Source organism: Spea bombifrons, chromosome 3, assembly GCF_027358695.1.
Source record: "Spea bombifrons isolate aSpeBom1 chromosome 3, aSpeBom1.2.pri, whole genome shotgun sequence".
Lineage (NCBI taxonomy): Eukaryota > Metazoa > Chordata > Amphibia > Anura > Pelobatidae > Spea > Spea bombifrons.
The window spans coordinates 86,132,267-86,152,326 of record NC_071089.1 but is presented as its reverse complement, the minus strand read 5'-3'; the positions used below and the strand labels follow the sequence as shown (position 1 = coordinate 86,152,326).

Below are 20,060 nucleotides of genomic sequence, written 5' to 3'. Positions count from 1 at the left end.
TATTTCGATGGGCTCCTAAATTCTCGGTCCTCTTGTAGGCTTTCCATTATCAATCCCGGGCCGCCAAAGTCATCGCCCTCTGGCATGTAGTCATCCTTCAGCTCTGGACACCACTGCACGGCCTGCCAATACAGGGCGCGATATCCACAATCCACAGTCATTTCAAGTGGAAGCAACTTCTCCAACTCAGCCACCAAGTTCTCTTGAGGCTGCTCTCCCAGGTACTGCATTCGCCAATCTAGTTGTAGTACATACCATTCCTTGGAGGATGGGAGGACTATTCCCCGGACACCCTGGTCCACTCGGAGAGCCTCCATCCAGGCATTTATGTAACTTGCGACTCTGCTGTGCACCAACACGTCCTGTAGTGCTGGAACCATCTTTGGCTTGCTGCTGGTATACCCGCTGGTACTCCGCTGGGACGTTTGCAAGGAGGTTCCCGCCGCTGCCGCCAATGTAACGGGTTCACCAAGAGAGCTGTACTAACTCCCAGAGATCACCCACATGTATCCTCCTGTTGTCCCCGGAATCACTTCCAGCACCAGTCAGCATGCGCACCTTGGAACCCTGCTATGTGTACCCAATAAGTAGACACAACTACCTTGAACTGAGTACAGCAGGAATGAACAGTTTATTGTTGTAAAACATAGACTGATATAGCCACAGACCTTCATTAACATAAATTAACATTGATAAACAGGTAGACAACCCAACCTTTAATCCCCTTTAGCTACTGAATATCCCCCTGGTAGCCAGCCTGTTAATGGGATTAGTTTAACAATGGAGTTCCTGCCTGTTTGGCAGCCAGGCTGGAGCCATCTCTGAGTACCTTGGGCCCCTGTATGACAGGTCATTCTGTCACAGTTCCAATCCCAGTAACTAAAGAATTTCTGCACCAACTGGTAATCATTAAAAAAATAAATAAATAAATAAAAAAAAAGAAGACTATAATGTGCATCGATGTCTAAAGATAAAGATTTGGGACCATTAAAGTTTTTTTTTTGTTTTTTTTTTTTTATTTAGTTTCTATGTCGACAACCTGCTTTTCTGTAACATCTATAAAACTCCCCAGAAAAAAACATTAAGACAAAAAGTTCATAAGATTAAGGAGGGCTTGGCAATCAGTACTATTTCTAAGGCTACATTTAATTCTAAAAGTGTTCAATTCAGGACAGTGGGTGAAACATTACCTCCAAAGGAGAAGTCCCATGGGGAAAATATTGCTCTGCTCCGGCATAAAGCATTGTGCTTTATGTAGCAATGTAGGTTAGTGTCAACAAAAAGCTGTGCTTTCAAATCATTTCTGAAGACCTGTGGGCTGTTGTTGCTGTCTGTCCTGTGATATTGTGGGTAATATTTCCCTGCTTAAACACAGCAACAAACCAAGACTTTATGGCAATGCAAATTAAGTCAGTTCCTCTCATTGGTCAGTGGCCCAACTTGGTGAGTAAGAGCCATTCTACTGCATACTGTAAGCAGCATGGTAAGATAGTTTGTCTAGTAGACTGGGCCAAGGTAACAGAACTGAAACACACAGCTGTCAGACAACATGTTTTTAATCTGATGATCAGAAATAAAATAAAAAAAAAATGGATATCATTTAAACAGAATCAACACATTGCGACTGGTGCTATGGGACGTCACTCTTTAATGGAGCATAGTAACCAAAATTAACAACAGCCCATGTCAAACATGAAGCTCTGAACCAAGGTAACTGCTTCAACAATATCAGTTTCTGGATCGAGATTCCAACCCACATGTACCACCTACACTATTATTTATGATCTAAAAACAACTGCATGGATATTGATAGAAATTGCTTAGATATCACCTTAAATCCTGAGCACAACCGAGCTGTAGCTCCATAAAATCACCAGTAGATGTATTAATCTCACCCAAAAAAATGCAAGACTGACAAAGTGCTGTGTCCTTAAAGTGGAATTTTAACCATTTACGCAGTTGGCGTCACCTTGAGCATTTTGTTTATCATTCAATGTCACAACCTGTGAAAGGCCCAGTATTATCTAATCTAATTCCCCATACTGAAGATCTCAGTTAAAAAGGCTGTGTGAACCAAATCCAAATAGCGGCATTACATTAGTACAATGGAAAAACATGACAGTAAGAATAAATCACGTACACACCAACATGAAGTTAAAAGGACTGTTTACTGTGCCCTGCTAAAGAAGAATATATAATAAAGTCCACTGTATTTTAATACACAGTCTTCAAAAACAGGAGGGGGGGTGAAAAGTACTTACCGGCTGCCCTCTTCCTCTGTGGCCCCAAGACAATCAGTGGCAGTAAAGGATTCCCACTGGAATCTATGCGATCACCTGGCGTGCAGTGTGTGGGGTCCCCGCTCACTGCGGATACCGAGCCAGCACTGGAACCCACTGGCGGGTATAGCGTGCAGGGAGATGCGTTTGGCTGAACACATCTCATGTACAGAAAATAGCCAGGGACCAGGAGAGGGGGCAAGTACCACAAAGAAGGTACTTAAAAGGTACGCAGGACTTTGGAGGTACGTATCCGACAATATTTCCATGATTACGTTGCCTGCCCCATAACTGTTTTAGTGTTCCAACCTCTAGTTCAAGAGGACAAATTGCACAAGAAGACCATGGCTATAGGTGTACTCACGACACATTTAGGCAGGCAAAAACTTAAATTATGGGGGTTTCAACTAAAGCATTACATACATATAACTTGCATAATGAATGATTTATTAAAAAAATATTGTACAGGATAGTGGGGGTTCTCATTTAATAACCCATAGTGTTGAGGTTTTCTTTTTTGTTTTTCTTATTGAGCCAACAAAAGGAGGCAAAAGTAGTATTACAGTTGTCTGCCCCAAGATTCCCCTATGTCTCCTCACTCCACCTTCACGAAGGCTCCCCTCCATCAAATGCCACAAAAGGAGGCAGGTAAATCACAAAACATACACCCTTAAGGATCAACAAAGGTATGACGGCTGCTGGCAGAAAGTACAATATATTAGCACGTACCAAGTGTAACCATACGGTCGAATCATAAGTACACCTTTCTTTTAATACACAAACGGCAAATATTCCAGGAGAAGTAGGTTTGGTTAAATATATTTGGATTTCAACACACTATACAGCAGATGGCAGTATAAGCATTCCTATAGAACACCGTTAGCAAGTGTTCCATATATTGTCTTCAATGAAATTTGGTGTGGGTATTGTGCAATAACTGTAGCCCATAATACAACTATATTGAAACAGACGTTACAACTTTCCTTTTATATTTTTTACTTAATATGTAAAGAATTTTGTAATGTAGCACTAAACATGTAAGGAAAAATCTGATTAAAATGGAAGTGATTAAAAAAGAAAGCCCAGTTTTCTCAGTGGATTTGAGGGACATTAGTTCAATGTCAATGAAAATGTTGCATTATAAGTACTCTTTTATACTTGCATCTATAGTGTTTTTATGAAAACACAGAGGGACAACTTTTAATTTGGCCATGAGGTTTTATGACATCCAGTCTTTGCTTTGGTTATATAGGATTTTTAGGTGTGGATGCATCAATATAGTTTTTCATATCAGGTACCTTTACAAGGCGCTACCGTCCCTATAAACCTCCCACATAAAAATGGAAAGGATAGTATTTCCATGATGAAACAAAGCAAAAGCAGAACTGGGAGTCAATTCAAAAATCAGAATAAAATTGTACGAAGAAAAAAAAAAACAAAACAAAAAAAAAACCCACATCCACACTTGTATACAGCAGGTTAGATAAGACATGTCACCTACCAAAAATAAAGGGTCTCACTACATTAGTTCTACAATGTAATTTGTAGCATGAATATTTTAAAGAAAAAACATGATATACAAAGCTAGAAATACACTTTTTAAACTTACCTTTGTGGTGACAATACACAAACAGTCCATGGTTCATACATAATAACTATTTTACATTTAATATGCCAAGAAACTCGAGGAAGCCGGGTTTTGATTGTACGATGAAGGACTATGAAGCGATAGGCAAAAGCAGAGCAAGTTGTAGGACCACAAGTGATTAATCGTAATGGTAGGAATTTAAAGGCGCTGCTCATATACACCGCAACCTCGTGGAAGTGCAAACAGCAGCAGATGAATGGTTCTTACTTCACCAATTACATACACATTTAAAGAGCTTGAAAATCTCCCATGGGGGAGGACAAAAATAATACATTCCAGGGTTTATTCCATAACGGTGTAACTGCAGCTTGATTAATTCCTCCTCTCACAGAATTGAAGACATGATGCTTATAGTGACTCATTTGCTGAAACACTGAATAAAATAAGCAAAGCTCTAATAATATGTCCTGATAAATGATGCATCGGTAAAAAGAGCAATCTCTTTTCTTCTGGCAAAATAAATAAATTAAAAAAGGGGGGGGGGGATTAACTACTCCAGCATACGAGAAAGAGTGGCAGCCCGTTCCAGCATCTGCAGCCTGGAGATCAATGACTTTCTTGGTCAGAATGAATGGAATATTCCACGTGAAGTTAGCAGGAGGGGAGGTCTGTAACACTTTCAAATCATTCTGTGAGGCTGAGCAAGAAATACTATACTTATAAACCTCCTACTGCACGGTCACTGGACGTATTTCTAAAAATTAAATCCCTCCGACATCCCAGCCACTTAAAACAAAATAGTTATAATCGCTGCAAGGACGTAAAATAAAAAAGCTGCCGTTCCATGCAGATAATTGCGTTTCTGGAAAGGGAACGAAACACCAGCCAATAAGTTACACACTCTGCCTTGGAAAAGCACCGATTCCGGAACACACATCGAAGTACACTTTTTTTTGGTTTTTCTTCTTATTTGTAAGAGTCAAGGAACAAGCAAACATATGGAGTTCTATCCCAGTTGGCATCTTCATGGGCTGTGATTCACTATCGCAAGTGCTTCACCGGCGAGATCTTAAGCCCTCGGGAATTACACACACGTAAAATATTAAAACTGATCACATGAAAAAACAGCTGGATCCTACATTTTATACATGGGTTATAATTCCAAAATGACGTCTGTCAGCATTTTCTGTATGTACGGAATTACTATGAATCACAGCACCTATATTACAAAACATACTTCCGCAGGGAGTCACCTGAAGCATCCCGGAATGTACGTAACGGATTATACCAGCAGCAGAGGGCGCTGGCAGAACAAACCCAAGTTTGAAAAAGGCAGAATGGCCATCGCTAGCTGCTATTCCAACGGCATTCCTACGTTTTTGGCTGGCTCCTAGATCCAAGCCAAATTTGCCAACCTCTGAGGTAAGTAGATCACATGCAGGGAGAAGCATTCAGCTTTGGGTGCATAAAAGGGGCAAACGCATCTAGGGGATTCTGCAGATGGAGATTTATGATAAAAAATGGGCAAAGAGTGGTACCTGGCACCAATAGTTGGAAGTGTGTGTACAAGAGAGTCACAGAGGCCTAAATTAAAAGATCTCAGTACAAGTAGAAGACAACAAAGTCCTATGAAAAGTTTCAATTTAGAGCTTCCTAGGTTTCCAATACACTACGCAATGCCTTGAGAAATATAAATTTTCACTGTCAAGTCATAAACAGATTCACTGCTAGAAGTAACAGCTCAATTAACATTTCTATGTAACAGCTCCTACTGCATTTAAGTGTAAGTTTCAGGAGTGTTAATGGAAAAGACAGAAAAAGTACTAAAACAAGTTCAAGAAATCGCCCAGGTAAATGCAAGGGGTATTCTTGACGAGTTGCTTGGGAGAAAAAGGGAACACAGAACTGGACAGGTGAAGCTACATTAACCCATACTGACAGGGGGTTATATTATTTTAGAAACTATTCTAACATTTATTCACAAATAAAAATTCAGTGTGCTGTCACACAACTTGAGTGTTACTCACACTGAAATGTTGATAGCAGCAAGTGTATTGTTTTGTGATTCACTGGTACCCTGGAACCCGAGTGACACCTCAGTGACAAAGCTAAAATAATTTGTCCATAATCATGTACGAGTACAACTGTAACAATGATCAGGAACATAGTGTGTACCCCCAACTCCTGTATTACAAGCCACAAGGCTATTACACTATCACAGCAGCCTAGAACGCTAAGAAGTTAAAATATATTTCAAATATAAGAGCCTGCATTCAGCGCCCAGGTTTGTGAGAATCTCAGAATTATGGCTCTAATGCCACCAACCAAATAAAAGCAAGAACACTATATACACAACGCCAGGTTTGGTTGCATTCCCAGCACAGTATTAGCGAAGGTAATCTGTAACGGATCACTCTCGATTCTATGTACCAGGAAAGCCAGTGATCGGTGCGATCAAGTGACCCTGCCGCAGAACGGGGGCATTAAGCGCTCAGATTCATTGGATTAATACCCTGTGTATGCACACGTACACTAAATGGACAAAAGTATTGGGACGCCTGACCATTACACCAACAACACTAATTGCCTTTTTATTTTACTATGACATAATAAGCTATATTTTAAAAAAGGTATAAGAACCTAAACACAATATTTCTCAAACTAGGTTTTAATACCTAAAAGAAAAAAAGCTTTATTAGTAAATATTAATTCACGTATAAACAGGTTTATCTCTTTATTACAGAGTACAATATTAATGTAAATTTTACATTTTTTATTCTGCTTTGTTGTTAACACCCAGTTTGTCCATTAAATTATTTTAAATAAATAAAAAAAAAAGTCGTTGCGTATGTCTCTAAATCTGTGTGTCAAACAGAGAGACCCTGGGGATGCATAATAAGTGTTAGCTGTATGATGTATAAATGTGTACAGCAAACAAGCAAGGACAATTAGTGGTGATTTTATTAACCTAAACCAGACCTGGGAACTATGTTTAACAGCTTGTTTATTCACATGTTTTCTTCCATAAGGAGGGGGATTGTGAGTAGCATGGCTATACCTACTTAAAATGTTGGTTTTGTATTGTTGAAAGTGTGGTATGGATATGCTTGTTCGTTTAAGCGCAGAGCCTGGGTATAAATAAAGCAGCTCGGCGCAGCTGACTAAAGCACAGCCGTCTATATGCAGCAACAGGAATCCGGATGCCAGAATAGCTGCCATCACAACCATTTGCCATTATTTAAAACAGGGGGGTTAAGCTATCTCATCAGCTGTAAGTTACAGATGCATGTGTACGATAACATTTTATCCAATGAATCCTTTAGATATTTGTCATCATAAATAATACTGATCAGCACACAGTAAACAGGTGTCCCATCTAAAGCATTTATGTAAGGGGGGGGCAACACACACTCACCGACTTTAGTAACTAGTAACACAAGAGACTGTTTCTTCAGCGCTATACAATAATTTACAGAACAGAAGCAGGGGAATATCCAAAGCGCATGGATTTCCAGAAGAAAATAATTATATTTAACGATGCACTTGGTAAGCTTAATAGGGTAGGTGTAACAGCACCTTTGAAGAGGAACTCCAGCTAATAAATAAATAATTATATACACACACACACGTTTATTTTTATTAGGAGTTTCAGATAAAAATACATTGTGCCATTTTCTTTTGTTTTTATATGGCTGCAGATTAGTTATTTTCTCAGAAATTAAAAAAAATGAAACTATATGCAGTAAGACGTTAAATGAGGACAGATTATTACAGAATTTACACATACACACACACACACAGTATTCTGCTTTCCCTCCAGCACCATCTTCTATATACAACGCTCTTCTTCAATTCCCTGCATAATATTCTCCTGCACATCATCATCATTAAACTTCCGTTTGCTATCCGATAATCTTTGTGCACATATTGTTTGCCATTATGTACTATTTCCTTGTCCTTATGTTTCCTTTCCCAGGTATATATGGTAACACCCAGACACTTACAGAAACACACCAAAATGTGCTGTGGTCTTAAAACATACCAAATATACAAATTGTTAGTGAAAGCCACTACTCCCCATGTGATCAAAGCTCAGAAAAAGGGTTGAGAAGCCCATGAGCCAAATGTATTTAAATAGATTTCAGCTACAACGCAAGATGTATAGAAATTCCACTTAAACAACAGCTTAAAAGGAAGAGGGTGATGTTACTAACACAGTCTCCTTTGCAGCAACCTCAGTGCAATTATAGTTTCCACGTAGTGTCTTTTAAGAGGAGTAGCAAGTGCATCATATTAGATGTTCCAAAAGATTTTAACCCCGTAAGGACCAAGCTGTTTTTTTTTACTTTTTTGTACCCTTTGGGACAGAGACTGTCTTAACACTTTTGTGGTGCTCGTGTTTAGATGTAATTTTCTCCTCACTCATTTTGTGCACCCACACAAGTTATATTTTTTTTTTTTTAGGACAAGAAGGGCTTTCTTTAGATCTTTTGATCATATTATCTAATTTCCTTAAAAAATAAAGAGGAAAATTTACCCCATCAAATCATTCGTTTTTTTAAATTAGACATCCCTTCGGTATTTGAAATGCTTTTACTTTAACGCTGTCCATATCAAGATTTTTTTAGAAGATACAGCACTAATTTTAGCACTTTATTTTTTTTTTTATTTTTTTTTTTTATGACTTGTTTTAAATTTAGCTGGAACTGGGTGGTTCCTCTGATGCATAATTATTTTAAAATGTTACCACTTTTTATTTATTTATATATATATATATATATATATATATATATATATATATATATATATATATATATATATTTTTACTAATCACATTGAGATTAGAAAGCTGGGCTCCATTGACTTGCATGGTTGAATGCAGTACCCGTATTCAACCTGCAAGTGGAGCTAGAGTTCTCAAGAGGGTCTGGAGACCCTCTAGCGCAGGGGCGTCCAACCTGCGGCCCTCCAGCTGCTGCAGGACTACATCTCCCATCCTCCTCAGCCAGCCCCTTAGCTGAAAGAGCATTATGCTCTAGCAAACTTTTCCATCTTGCCAGTGGCAAAAATCACTCACAGTGGCAGTTTTTGATCGCCTCCTAAACTCTTTATGGCGGTTGTTTATGCCCCAGGAAGGGGCCAGAAATGGCCCTTGATGCCGATCTCTGTGTTGCTGAATGCATTAACATTGTAGATCACTTTCCAAGCTTGTTTAATGAAATGACGTGCCAGGCACGTCATTGGTGGTAATCTGACCGTTTTTGCGTGACGTGCCTGGCGCGTCAATGGACATTAAGGGGTTAAAAATCAGCCGTCTTAATCACGGTTAATTCAATTAAATGCAATAACAATAACAAGGGCGATATTCTACCACATTCCCCATGAAAGACAAGTTTAAGCTTTTAATTGTATGGGCTGTTCTAGTAACACGTTTAAACAGATATTCTTCTCAAATGATCACATGGCTGAGTGGTCTGCATAATGGATCCACCCCAACGTATAACACATACAGGTGACTGCTAGATTTCATTTCAGAGGCCTGCACATGTTCAGAGTTTCATAGCGTGAGTATAGGTTACATTACGAGCGGCACGCACTTCTAACAGGAATCCCGTTAAAAATAACATTAAATATATTGAAAAGAAAAACCCACCTCGACGCTTTGGCTAAGGCTGCTTGGTAGTGTTTCTGATGTCACGGCAGTGCTGGGAAGGCTGGAAAACTCCCATGTGTTCACAGGCTGTATGGCTACCGGCGGCTTACAATTGTCTGCATATGAGGGACTGTCCTGTAAGGTCACTTCATAAAATTCTTGTATATCTGGAAAATACAAACAGTAAACTTCATAGCATTTTTGTATTATGAAACTCTGCTGAGGTTCATCAGCGAGTAGAGCGTGTGTATACTGCATCCAGTGAGGGGGTACATCACGCAGCACATCAGTACATCTGATTGATGGGATGTCAGCCTTCTGCTAGGACCGGAAAGCACCAGGTGCGTGAACTTTATGGACCTGTTACCTCGTATTATGTAGACATGTTTGCCAAAACCAATCAAATAGTCCAGACTATATATGTTTCCAAGGACCTCGCTGGTGTTATGTTAACATCTAAATGAGACCACCACCAACAGAATGAAATTCTACTATTATGTTGCTGTGACAGCTTTTAGTAAATTCAACAACGGCAACCAGTGTAATTGCTTTTTATACTTGGCTTCTATGCCTTTCAGGAGACACAGAGAGAGAGAGAGGCAGAGACAAAATATTGCTTTAGTAATTCATGATTCAGTGAAATCAAGCTCCTCGTTCACATACTCAGCAGACACCTGCATCGTGAATGCAGAGATTGGGAGAGGGGTATATGGAGCAGTATGCAAAAGTAAAAAAAATATTTTTAACACGGAAGAAAATAAATGTTCTAGCAAATTATAATGCTAAAGTGACTTCTGGACAGAGCACCACACAGAAGGAGGTATTCATTTGCTTGTCATATACAGCCACACAGTACAACCCAGTAATTCTGGGTACTACACTTGTTTTTCAAGATAAAAAAGTATTTGTCTAAATAAAGCAAACCAAGGTCCTAGTTTTAATTGACAGCCCTTAAACATTTAACTATTCCATTGCACTTGCTCAACACTTTCTATTTTATTATTTCCACCTCCACGGTAATTTAAAAACACAACTTATCACATAAATGGCAGCACATAGAAAAATGTTTACTTCTAATGCAGCCCAAACAAATAATGTATGCAAAACAGAGGGCACAAAATAGTATGTTTTATTGTTATTAATTAGGAAACAAGACTTACTGTAAATGACCAATTGAGTATTTAGATTTGGCCATTTAACATTACATAAGTTATTATTTTAGAATGACTGCGGAACTGGAAAAAAACATTTACGTATATCATGTGATATTGATTAAATCTTCAAAACATCCAAATTACACCAGAAGGGCCTTTTAGTTTTTGAGCTTTAGTAATGTTGAGACACAATACGTTTAACTCAAACAGTAAGATCGTAGCATGCATGAGCTGTATTTGTCTTTTAACAATTAACACGGACATTAAATCATACTAGTAAGGTCCTGCTAGTGCTTCTAATAGGACTCCTGTTAGGACACAGACAGTAGTTGAAACACCTTTTGTAATCATGTCAAAAGGAGCTTATTGAAGCAATTGTCCTAACAAACAAAAAAAACCTTTCCCAGTGCCAAATTACAACAAATATTTTTGGAAATATTAGGAAACCAAGTAATTATCAACCAAAGCAAGACCAGCCAGACCAAGCAGATCACGCAGAACACCAGCATATCAGGCTAACGCTACTGAATACATCACCTGCAGCCACAAATCAAACACAGCTGAACTATGAACATCCTTCCCCAGTAAGCAAAAGAGACATTATGACTAACTGTATCTTTCACGGGAGAGTAGTAGTCTAAAAACCACTTCTTTAACTGAAGAGAAGGAGTACTCTATTCCGCAGAGTCGGGTGGAAAATTTATTTTCCAGTAGGAAAAAGATCCTAAACACACGTTGAAGCCATGTTGGGCATATCTGAAGTCCAAGGAGTCCAAATTTGCTTTCCAACTGCAACCACAGGACCAGAACATCTCTGAGGACATTTGAAGAGGAAAAACGCACTGGGAAATCTCTGTGCACCCTCTGGGATGCTCTTAGAGAGCGCTAGAATAATGTGCATTGTAAAATTCATTAAGCCAAATGGTGGTCATACCAACTTAATTTTTAGTGAAAATCGTGTATTGACATTTGAGAAACTGCATACTTTGCCGAAGCATTTTTTAATTAGAAATGCTGATATTAAAGCAGATTATAACATTATTACAATATTAAAACAGGGACAAAACACCAAATAAGGTGAAAAGTAGAAAAATGGTTTGCAGTTATTCATATATTTTGCATAAAATTAAAAACTTATTGTAGCAATATGATTCACAGCCCTACCTATTAAAGCTTGGAAAAGGTTGCTCTGAAAGATGCCAATAACGCGCTCAATAGATTTCCTGAGTTGCTTATCCTCAGTTTGGTTGAGCTTGGAGCGATACTCTTCCAGAAGATTCAAAGCACGTTGAGTATCTGTGAAGAAAAAGATTACATTATGGAACAGGTCACTGTAATGGAATAGTGGAAAAAGTGCATTTTATTTTAAGACAATTCTTACAGTAACGACTGTAATCGCCATTTGTCCCATTAAACTCTCAGAATGTTAATTGCCACAGTTTTAGCATAGCTTGATTCATATTAAAAACTACTTACAGCTCGTGATTTATGGTTGCTGACACATTTTTTGGAGATATTTAGCTTACATATTAACCCCGTGAAAGCAGAGATCTGTGGCTACATGTGGCAGGGCCAGCTTCTAAATTTATTGTTCTGAAAGGACTACCCTTCCCTCCTCACATATCCTTACAAAGGCTACTAGAGCTTAAAAACGGTGGAGAAAAGATCATCCAGATACCAGGAACAGAACGTTATGAGCTTTCTAAACATTATACAGGTACAGAACATATCATAACACACACACGCCACATTATACATTTACATACACACAATCAACAGCACCGAGGTTTATTTAGTATATACAAAATGTACAATTTATGGTTTGGGAAGAGAAACTAAATCAACTAAAATTACTTCAGGGAAATAAAAAAACTATATTTTTCCATACTGGAAGAGGCCCAATGGGAGACGCTATTATTAAGCCGGACCAATCGCAATAATCACCAGCAAATCATACTCATGTTTCTATTGTTCGCCTTCATGCAACTTCTAGTCCACTTACTTCTATTCTTTGTATTCTATATCCAGGAAAAAACCTTTGGGCAAGAATAAATTGATTTGTGATCTACCACTACAGAGTATTCAAGGTGTATTTGGTCCAAGGAGCAACAGACTTCATTGGTATTGCTGAAAAGAAACAGCGCAGTGTGGCAAATGGATGCAAGTAAAGGAAAAGTCTCCCAGAACATCACATTACTGACAAACATGGCAGCCTCCAGACAGAGGAAGCTCATTGGAACACAATGAGATCAAATGAAGTTATCTGTAATAAAAAAAAGTAATTGTTTTTTTCATGGAACTGCCCCTTCAAGGAAGGTACTTTAATATACATTATGTAACCTTGGGTGCTGGGGGGGAATAAAGTACTTGAATATGAATTTTTCATTGGTGGGACACTAAACTGCTTCCTTAAATTTGGCATCACCTTTGGGTTTGAAAGTTGTTGGAAAACACGTAGAACCCGCAAGGATGGTAGACTGAAGAACAGTGAATGCCCTGTTTGCCTTCTACTTGCCGCAGGTCACATTTTGATTTTTCATTTCTAACATACAAACACCAAAACACTATTTTATCATATTGTATGATTTCCCCATTATTTTGCTGTTACGTTGACACGTTATATTTCACTGAAACAGTAGAACAGTTTCCCCTCAAACTTGCACAAAACATGGTTGTTCAATAGAATGAAGTTAATTTAGTAAATTAAATATTTAACATAACAAAAAATACTTACTTAGTACTTACATATTAAAAAGCAAAGTGTTTAATCATAAAAATAAAGTTACGAGCAACTAAATCTTAAGCGAACTATACTGGCTATGAGCAAGCATGCGTTCAGAGATTGTAAAACCACACAAGTCACCATGGTTCACAATCCAGTGAGAGGGACGGTTTAAAATGTACCATTTATTCAAATGGGAATGGTCATAAATGTGACTGAATCCAATAATAACCTAAAGAGACCGATCTCCCAGCAGTCTAATATCACATATGCCTTATCCGTGCCTTAGAGGAGAAATTTAGTGTAAGTTTTGTCTTTTCCCATAATCCATCAGTGAAGATTACATTCCAATCCTATGGTCAGGCCAAGTACGGTTAAACACACAGCCCCCTGACCTAGAAGTGCGGCTCCTCTGCTGCTATTCACATCCCTATCCGAGGACAGAACAGCAATTTCAACCGTCGTGTGGCAGGAACACTGCAGCTTCAACATAAAGCGCCACCCAATAAATAAAAGGTATATTTATAACGTTATTTAAGAGATGAAAACATTGGGATCAGAGATAATAAAGATTCTGTCTGCTCATCTTTTATAAGCGCAGACACATAGGTCAAAAAGAAATTTAGGCAACTCAAAGATCAAAAGATGTTTCATTAACCGACACCTTGATGGTTTCTCCACTAGTTCCACTCATTTACAATGCAGTAGGGGGGCAGTCAAAATTCTCCTTTGCCTTAGATCTTCTCTGCTGCTGCAATTCATTGTCATGTTTTTATTACCTTTTGGGCTAGGAGCAAGTCTGTTTTCTTCCACAGCTAATAATAAAGTTACTAGTCTACTCACGTTCGATTAATGGATTTTTATTTCTTTCAAACAATGGGCCGGCAGAGATTTCTAGTCATTTATGAATGGACATATTGTCTGCGTTACACGTTACTAAAAGTAAAAACTGAGCAAGCATGCATCCATTCTCCCAGTAACTGTAGTTGACTTCAAAAGCAGACATCATACTGAACGCAACTATCATGCATGCTATTAAATGCACCAGACTGGGTGCCACTATCCTATCCCATCCACACTAACAGTACCATTAGTACTATATTATTACTCTAGCCCCAGCTAGGAAAATGAACCAGCCTTTAAATGCAAGAGAGAAACTAGTAAAAGTGAAGCAATCAGCAGAACGTTCCTATGGTTGCTATGACAACTGCGACTCTTCACACTGTTAAAAACAGCAAGTAGAAAGTGCTAACTTTCCCACTAGTGATGCACAAGTCTTACTCCATTAAATAAGATGCATATGGGTGTATAAAATGTAAATCACCAGTTCAATTGTCACCCGTTTTAACTCCTTAGAACGTTAATAAAAAAAGTCTTAGTGAAAAAGGGACACAGTGTTGAGGGTTATAAATAACGAAGAACAATCTGCTTCTGTGTGCTCATGGAAACAGATATCTGACATTATGTCCCCAGTCTCAGTTACAAGAAATCAGACTCTACACGATCTCAAAAACAGCTAAAGCCACCGATTCAGAAGGTGCCAGTAAAGCTACGTGGACATCCAATCGTGACTTTCTAAGACACATGGAACTTGGCAGCTATCAATACTAATTCCGCAAAGAAATGGGTTTAACGAGCCAATAATGGCCAAAAAAAACGAAAAAGAAAGACTAACAAAAGTTAACGTGAAGTCGATGAGGGCGCTTTTGATGGAAGATCAGACGACGCAGGTAATCCCTGGAGGACACACTTAGGGAAGTTGAGTGTCAGCAGTCTATGTATACGGGCTTCGAAGATTTCAACATGGGTGTAACATTTCTTAAAGGAAAACGAGTCTATACAGCGAGTAATATGTGCGATTATAACACAACGCACAATATCTAATGAATGGATACACTTACTAGCCCACAATACTATCACAGTAACACACTTATAGTATGGAGTCCTACACCAGCAGCTAAACAATAACGCAAGAAAGAAAAAGCCACCCAGGACACACACCTTGCTTCCTGACAGGCATGGTGCACACAACAGGCTGCTAAGTGCCTGAGCCCGACAATACGCGTCTCCCTCTGCAGGAGACTCCAAGGTGTCCCCCTCCTCAGAGCAGAACACTTCACACGGTTCCACCACCCCTCCAGGAAACGAGTGGGAGAGTTCGGTTCTATAGGGCAGACACTCCCCAGGGCTATTCCACGCACTCAGCAAGGGAGGATCCCAAATCCCAACAGCCGATAGTTATATATCCATTCAGGCTTGATACGATCCGGGATCTTTCTCTCTGCCCCAGCCGGACGGGACCCGTTAGTGTGCAGCACAAAGTTGGACAGAGAGTTAGGGGGCGGCGGCAGCAGAAGTTCACGTCTCCTCCTTCTTCTTCTTCTTAGCCCACTTCGCCAGTGGGATATTTTCACGGATACCGGGGACCACGTAAAAAGTTCACTTCTCCGGTCACGGTTTTACTCCCTTCTTCCCTTTCCACTTTCCACCTCTTTCCCTTTTCTTCATATCCTTATTTTTCTTTCTCCTTATCTTTCTGTCAGCTCTCCGCCCCTCCTCCTTCTTCTTCTCCACCTACCCCCTCCTCCTTACACAGCTTGAAAATCCCAAACTTTCCTTCAAAATGGCGCCCCGGAGCTGAACTGAATGCACCACGTGACCTCCTTTTCCAGAGCCCCTTCCGTCTCCGCCAATCAGGAGTAAGCTTTACCGGGCGGGAGAGCCGGATTCTACCTTGGCGAAGAGAAGCGATGGCAGGGAGTTTCTTAAAGGGGTAAAGGTGAGCAGGTGGGGTTATTGAATATGTCACGCCTTCTACCTTTTTAAAGCGGCTGCCGTTCACTTTATTCCGGTTTCGTTTTGCCGATGGCGGCTTGTGTTGCGGATCATTTTACGGAATAAGAGAGCGCATTTGCTCTGATTCCACAAAGCCAAATAAACAATGTATTTTACAGATATTCCGTGTAGATGTGTATAGATAACGTTGATAAACAAAGGATTGGAAGCGACCGGCGTTTCAAATATAGTATGGAAGGCAATTTAAACATTGTATAAAGGCTCTTGAATGATATTGTAGTTTCAGGATCCAGGGCACCATAGATCTGGGGGATTGAGTGGCTGGATTTCCCTCTCAGCTGCTTATGTTCACCCCACGAAATCATCCCACTGAAGTTCACCCAAGTTGGGCAAATCAGGTGAATGCTGGGCAGGACTTTAATGACTGAAGGAATGTGATGGGTCTGCCTGGCCTGGTTGAGGGGGGATGAAAGGTAAGGATGATGCACATGGAGAATGGATGCCCCAATCCCAGTGGGCATCACTGGCGAGGAAGAGCTTGCTAAAGCCTGTATAATGCAGTTAAATCAGCAAACTTTCTTTAAAGTCACCATTTTTTATGAAGTTATAATATTCCAGAATTATACAACATATAATGTAAAAATACATAACATAGGTGACGTCGGGTTGTAGCTTCTGCAGTTCTCCAGCTATGATCCTTGGAGATTGTTTGGCCACTCGATCCTCTTCACACCGCTTTGAGACAATATAGACACACATGTCCTCTTCCAGGTTGATTCATTACATTTCCAGTGCACAGAAACATCTTAATTATTGCCCTGATGAAGGAAATTGGTATTTTCAATGCTTTTGCTCATTTCTTATAGCCATTTCCCATTTTGTGAAGCTCAACAAAGTTTTGCCGCACATCACATCACTTGGTCTTACCCATTGTGATGAATGACTAAGTGAATTTGGTAAACCAGGTGTACTAAAATAATAATTTTTACACACACGTTTATTTACAAAAAAAAAAAGTTTTTCGATAAATACGTGTTGTGTTTGCAGTTGTTTGATATCCATGAGAGCAGAGTATGTTTGTGTATTTTATGAAGAAAAGCTAAAAGGGTTAAAAATAAATCATTTTTCACAGCCTTCTTTGCGCACATTTAACAAGGATGCCAATATTATATGTGTATGTATATGTGTGTGTATATGTGTATGTATATGTATATATATATATATATATGTGTATTTATATATATATATATATATATATATATATATATATATATATATATATGTGTATATAAAGTGATCCTAGACCACCGTAAATGAGTAGCTATAATGTCATTTGTTTTTGTTTTCCAAAGATACGTATATTGTTTAAGAAGGTTGTGTGGATTGGTATACAGAATCATTCTCACATAATAATTGATCGTAGGCATTATATATGATTTCAGGACATTCGGCCCATTAATGGACCTCACATTTTTTAACAATGCTTTATGCAAGGCCAGAACATGCCAGGCATGTTTCCTGGGTCAACACCCAAATTCTTCGCGGGAGCCGGATTCTAAAACTCCCCTCTGCCTATCCATTTGCCCCTTCAGTGGGGGGTGTCCTGCGATGTCAGCTGGACCACCCACTGATGTCAGCAGGTAGTCCTGGCTGCATCCTACCAAGGGGTCTCGGGGTAGCTGTTATTGAGATAATAATTGTTAAAACCGTATTTTAGAACAAGAAAGTTTTCATCCCTTCAGCAAATAAACCTGATTCTTAAACTGCATGCATTAGTTGAAACCCACGTCATGTATGCCATAGGATCGGTCATCCTTATTCCCTGACCTTGAGATATACACAATTATACCTCCCATTGAGTTATTACACCCCTAATGTAGGGTTATGGGAAGGGGAATAAAGGCAAGGATTTCATTATATATGCCATTTTTGCTTTTGGCACAAATATCTGTTCTCACAAGGTAAAAGGTTCCTTGGTTGTTTCCTTAAATGTAGTTATGCAAAAAGCATTCCGAGGTGTGATCACAATGCATTCACTTCTGTCTCTTGACTAGCATGTGTGGCGTGTTAGCTAACAGTTCTTCCAGCATGAGTAAGAATATACATTTATTATTGGGTTGAAAAGTCCTCCTTTTTTTACAAGATCTTCAGAACTTCATCATCACCCTGTAACTTGATTGACAATGCTGATAAATTTGAATGGGATTTTATAGCTTTCCGCTTAAAAACATTCACAAAAGTTTATTGTTTGGGATGAAAAATGCAGTAGGTGCATTATTTCAAGTAGGGGAGCAGGTCTCCTTTTGTGGGCCAGCCAGTCTTGCACATCCATATAGTGTAGTTTTTCAAAGATGAATTACAATATGCATTAAATATCTATTAAATTGCTCCTATGATTATTACTGATGTCCTTTCACATTTTTTATTGTGTTCAGAAATGGTTAGATGGGCTACTGATTTGAAGGTCACCTTTGTTTTAACTTGTATTATGTACGGCCACCGGGAAAAATAATGCCGGTAAGTATTCAGGACAGCCTTTCAAGAGTTATTTCATAGTCTTTTCACTAAAATCTGAGACATTATGTAGCTGCACAGACTTACAAGTGACAAGGGTGAGTGTTTTCACCCTTGTCACTGATTTCAATAAGAGTTTAACACAATGTGAAGCACAACCTTGAGCTAGACCCCCCACCAAACAGCGACGAGACGAGTTATTGGTCAAAGCTAACCCCTTTGTGTAGTGAAGACTATGAAAAAGATGGCAGTTTCATAAAAAAGCGTTTCATAAAAAAGGAAAGCCACTTTTACAATGCAGGTTACAATAACCATTGTGCAATGATATTTCTGCAAGATGATACTATCTGATATGACGGTCAGACAAGCACAGCAACAGATACTTAAAGATATTAGGTACATTTGGCTTGTCCACACCACGCAATTTAAATCGAATGCATAGCATACTACATGCATCATGTACATAAACATATAAGACCAGTTTCCACCGGAATATCTTCCATTAGGCTAACTGGTTGGTTTGTTCTTATAACTATTTTATACCAGTTCATGCAGGAAATGGAAATGGAAAATGTGGTGTTTTTACAAGGAAATGACAACAAAGCAGCATCAAGGCTAGTAGGGCTATGTATGAAATGTAATCCCAGCAGAAGATTTTGAGCGTGGTCTTACCGCCATCGCAACTGAAGACATGCTCCTGGTAACTGAACCATTACTTTGGCTATTGTTGTTTTAAGTCATTTTTTATTATTATTATTAAGTTTTTCACTTTTATTGAACAAAATACAAAAATTACATAAATCATATAAACAAAGTCTTCACATATTAGCACGCAGTACGTTTTATAAAAATGAAAACTTCCGCTGCAGCCGGAAGGAGGTGCCGTTAGCAGGGAGGGTTGTCTGCGTCCATCGCGCATACACCCTCCGGCTGTAAGAGAGAATTCCCCGCAGCACTGCGGGGAACGCTCTGTGACAGCCGGGGAAGGTCTACGTGATGGACACAGGCAACCCCCGCTGCTAACAGCACCTCCTTCCGGCTGCAGCGGAAGTTGCCTACGCTGCGGGAGATCTGGCTCTTAGTCTCCTAGTCAGACCTATTTGAGGTCTTATTATAAAATAACACAGATTATAAAACGAGGGGTATTTTTCAGAGCATTTGTTCTGGAAAAAAAACGTGTCTTATAATCCAGCAAATACGGTATATGCTATATGCGTTAGACATGCATTTTTAACTACATAATATGTACATATGTCTTTGAAGAAAAGACTGTGATTGAAATGTTGCTGAAAACGTATTCCTGAGCGGCCGCTTGGCGCCTCTCTCTCTCTCTCTCTCCTCCGGCTGCGCAAAA

The 20,060-nt window shown here is 39.2% G+C and overlaps 1 protein-coding gene across 18 annotated transcripts in view; it reads right to left on the bottom strand.

Moving 5' to 3' along the window:
* Positions 1-16,160, bottom strand: part of DLG1 (discs large MAGUK scaffold protein 1) — a 73,763-nt gene extending 57,603 nt beyond the window's left edge. For all 18 annotated transcript variants that reach the window (XM_053459565.1, XM_053459568.1, XM_053459567.1 and 15 more), the window contains exons 1-3: positions 15,398-16,160; positions 11,839-11,970; positions 9,521-9,687 (exon numbers count right to left, since the gene is read on the bottom strand). In XM_053459565.1, the coding sequence (XP_053315540.1) occupies positions 9,521-9,687; positions 11,839-11,970; positions 15,398-15,416 (318 nt within the window). In that variant the 5' untranslated portion in view covers positions 15,417-16,160. The remainder of the gene's footprint in view (positions 1-9,520; positions 9,688-11,838; positions 11,971-15,397) is intronic.
* Positions 16,161-20,060: the final 3,900 nt, after the last annotated feature.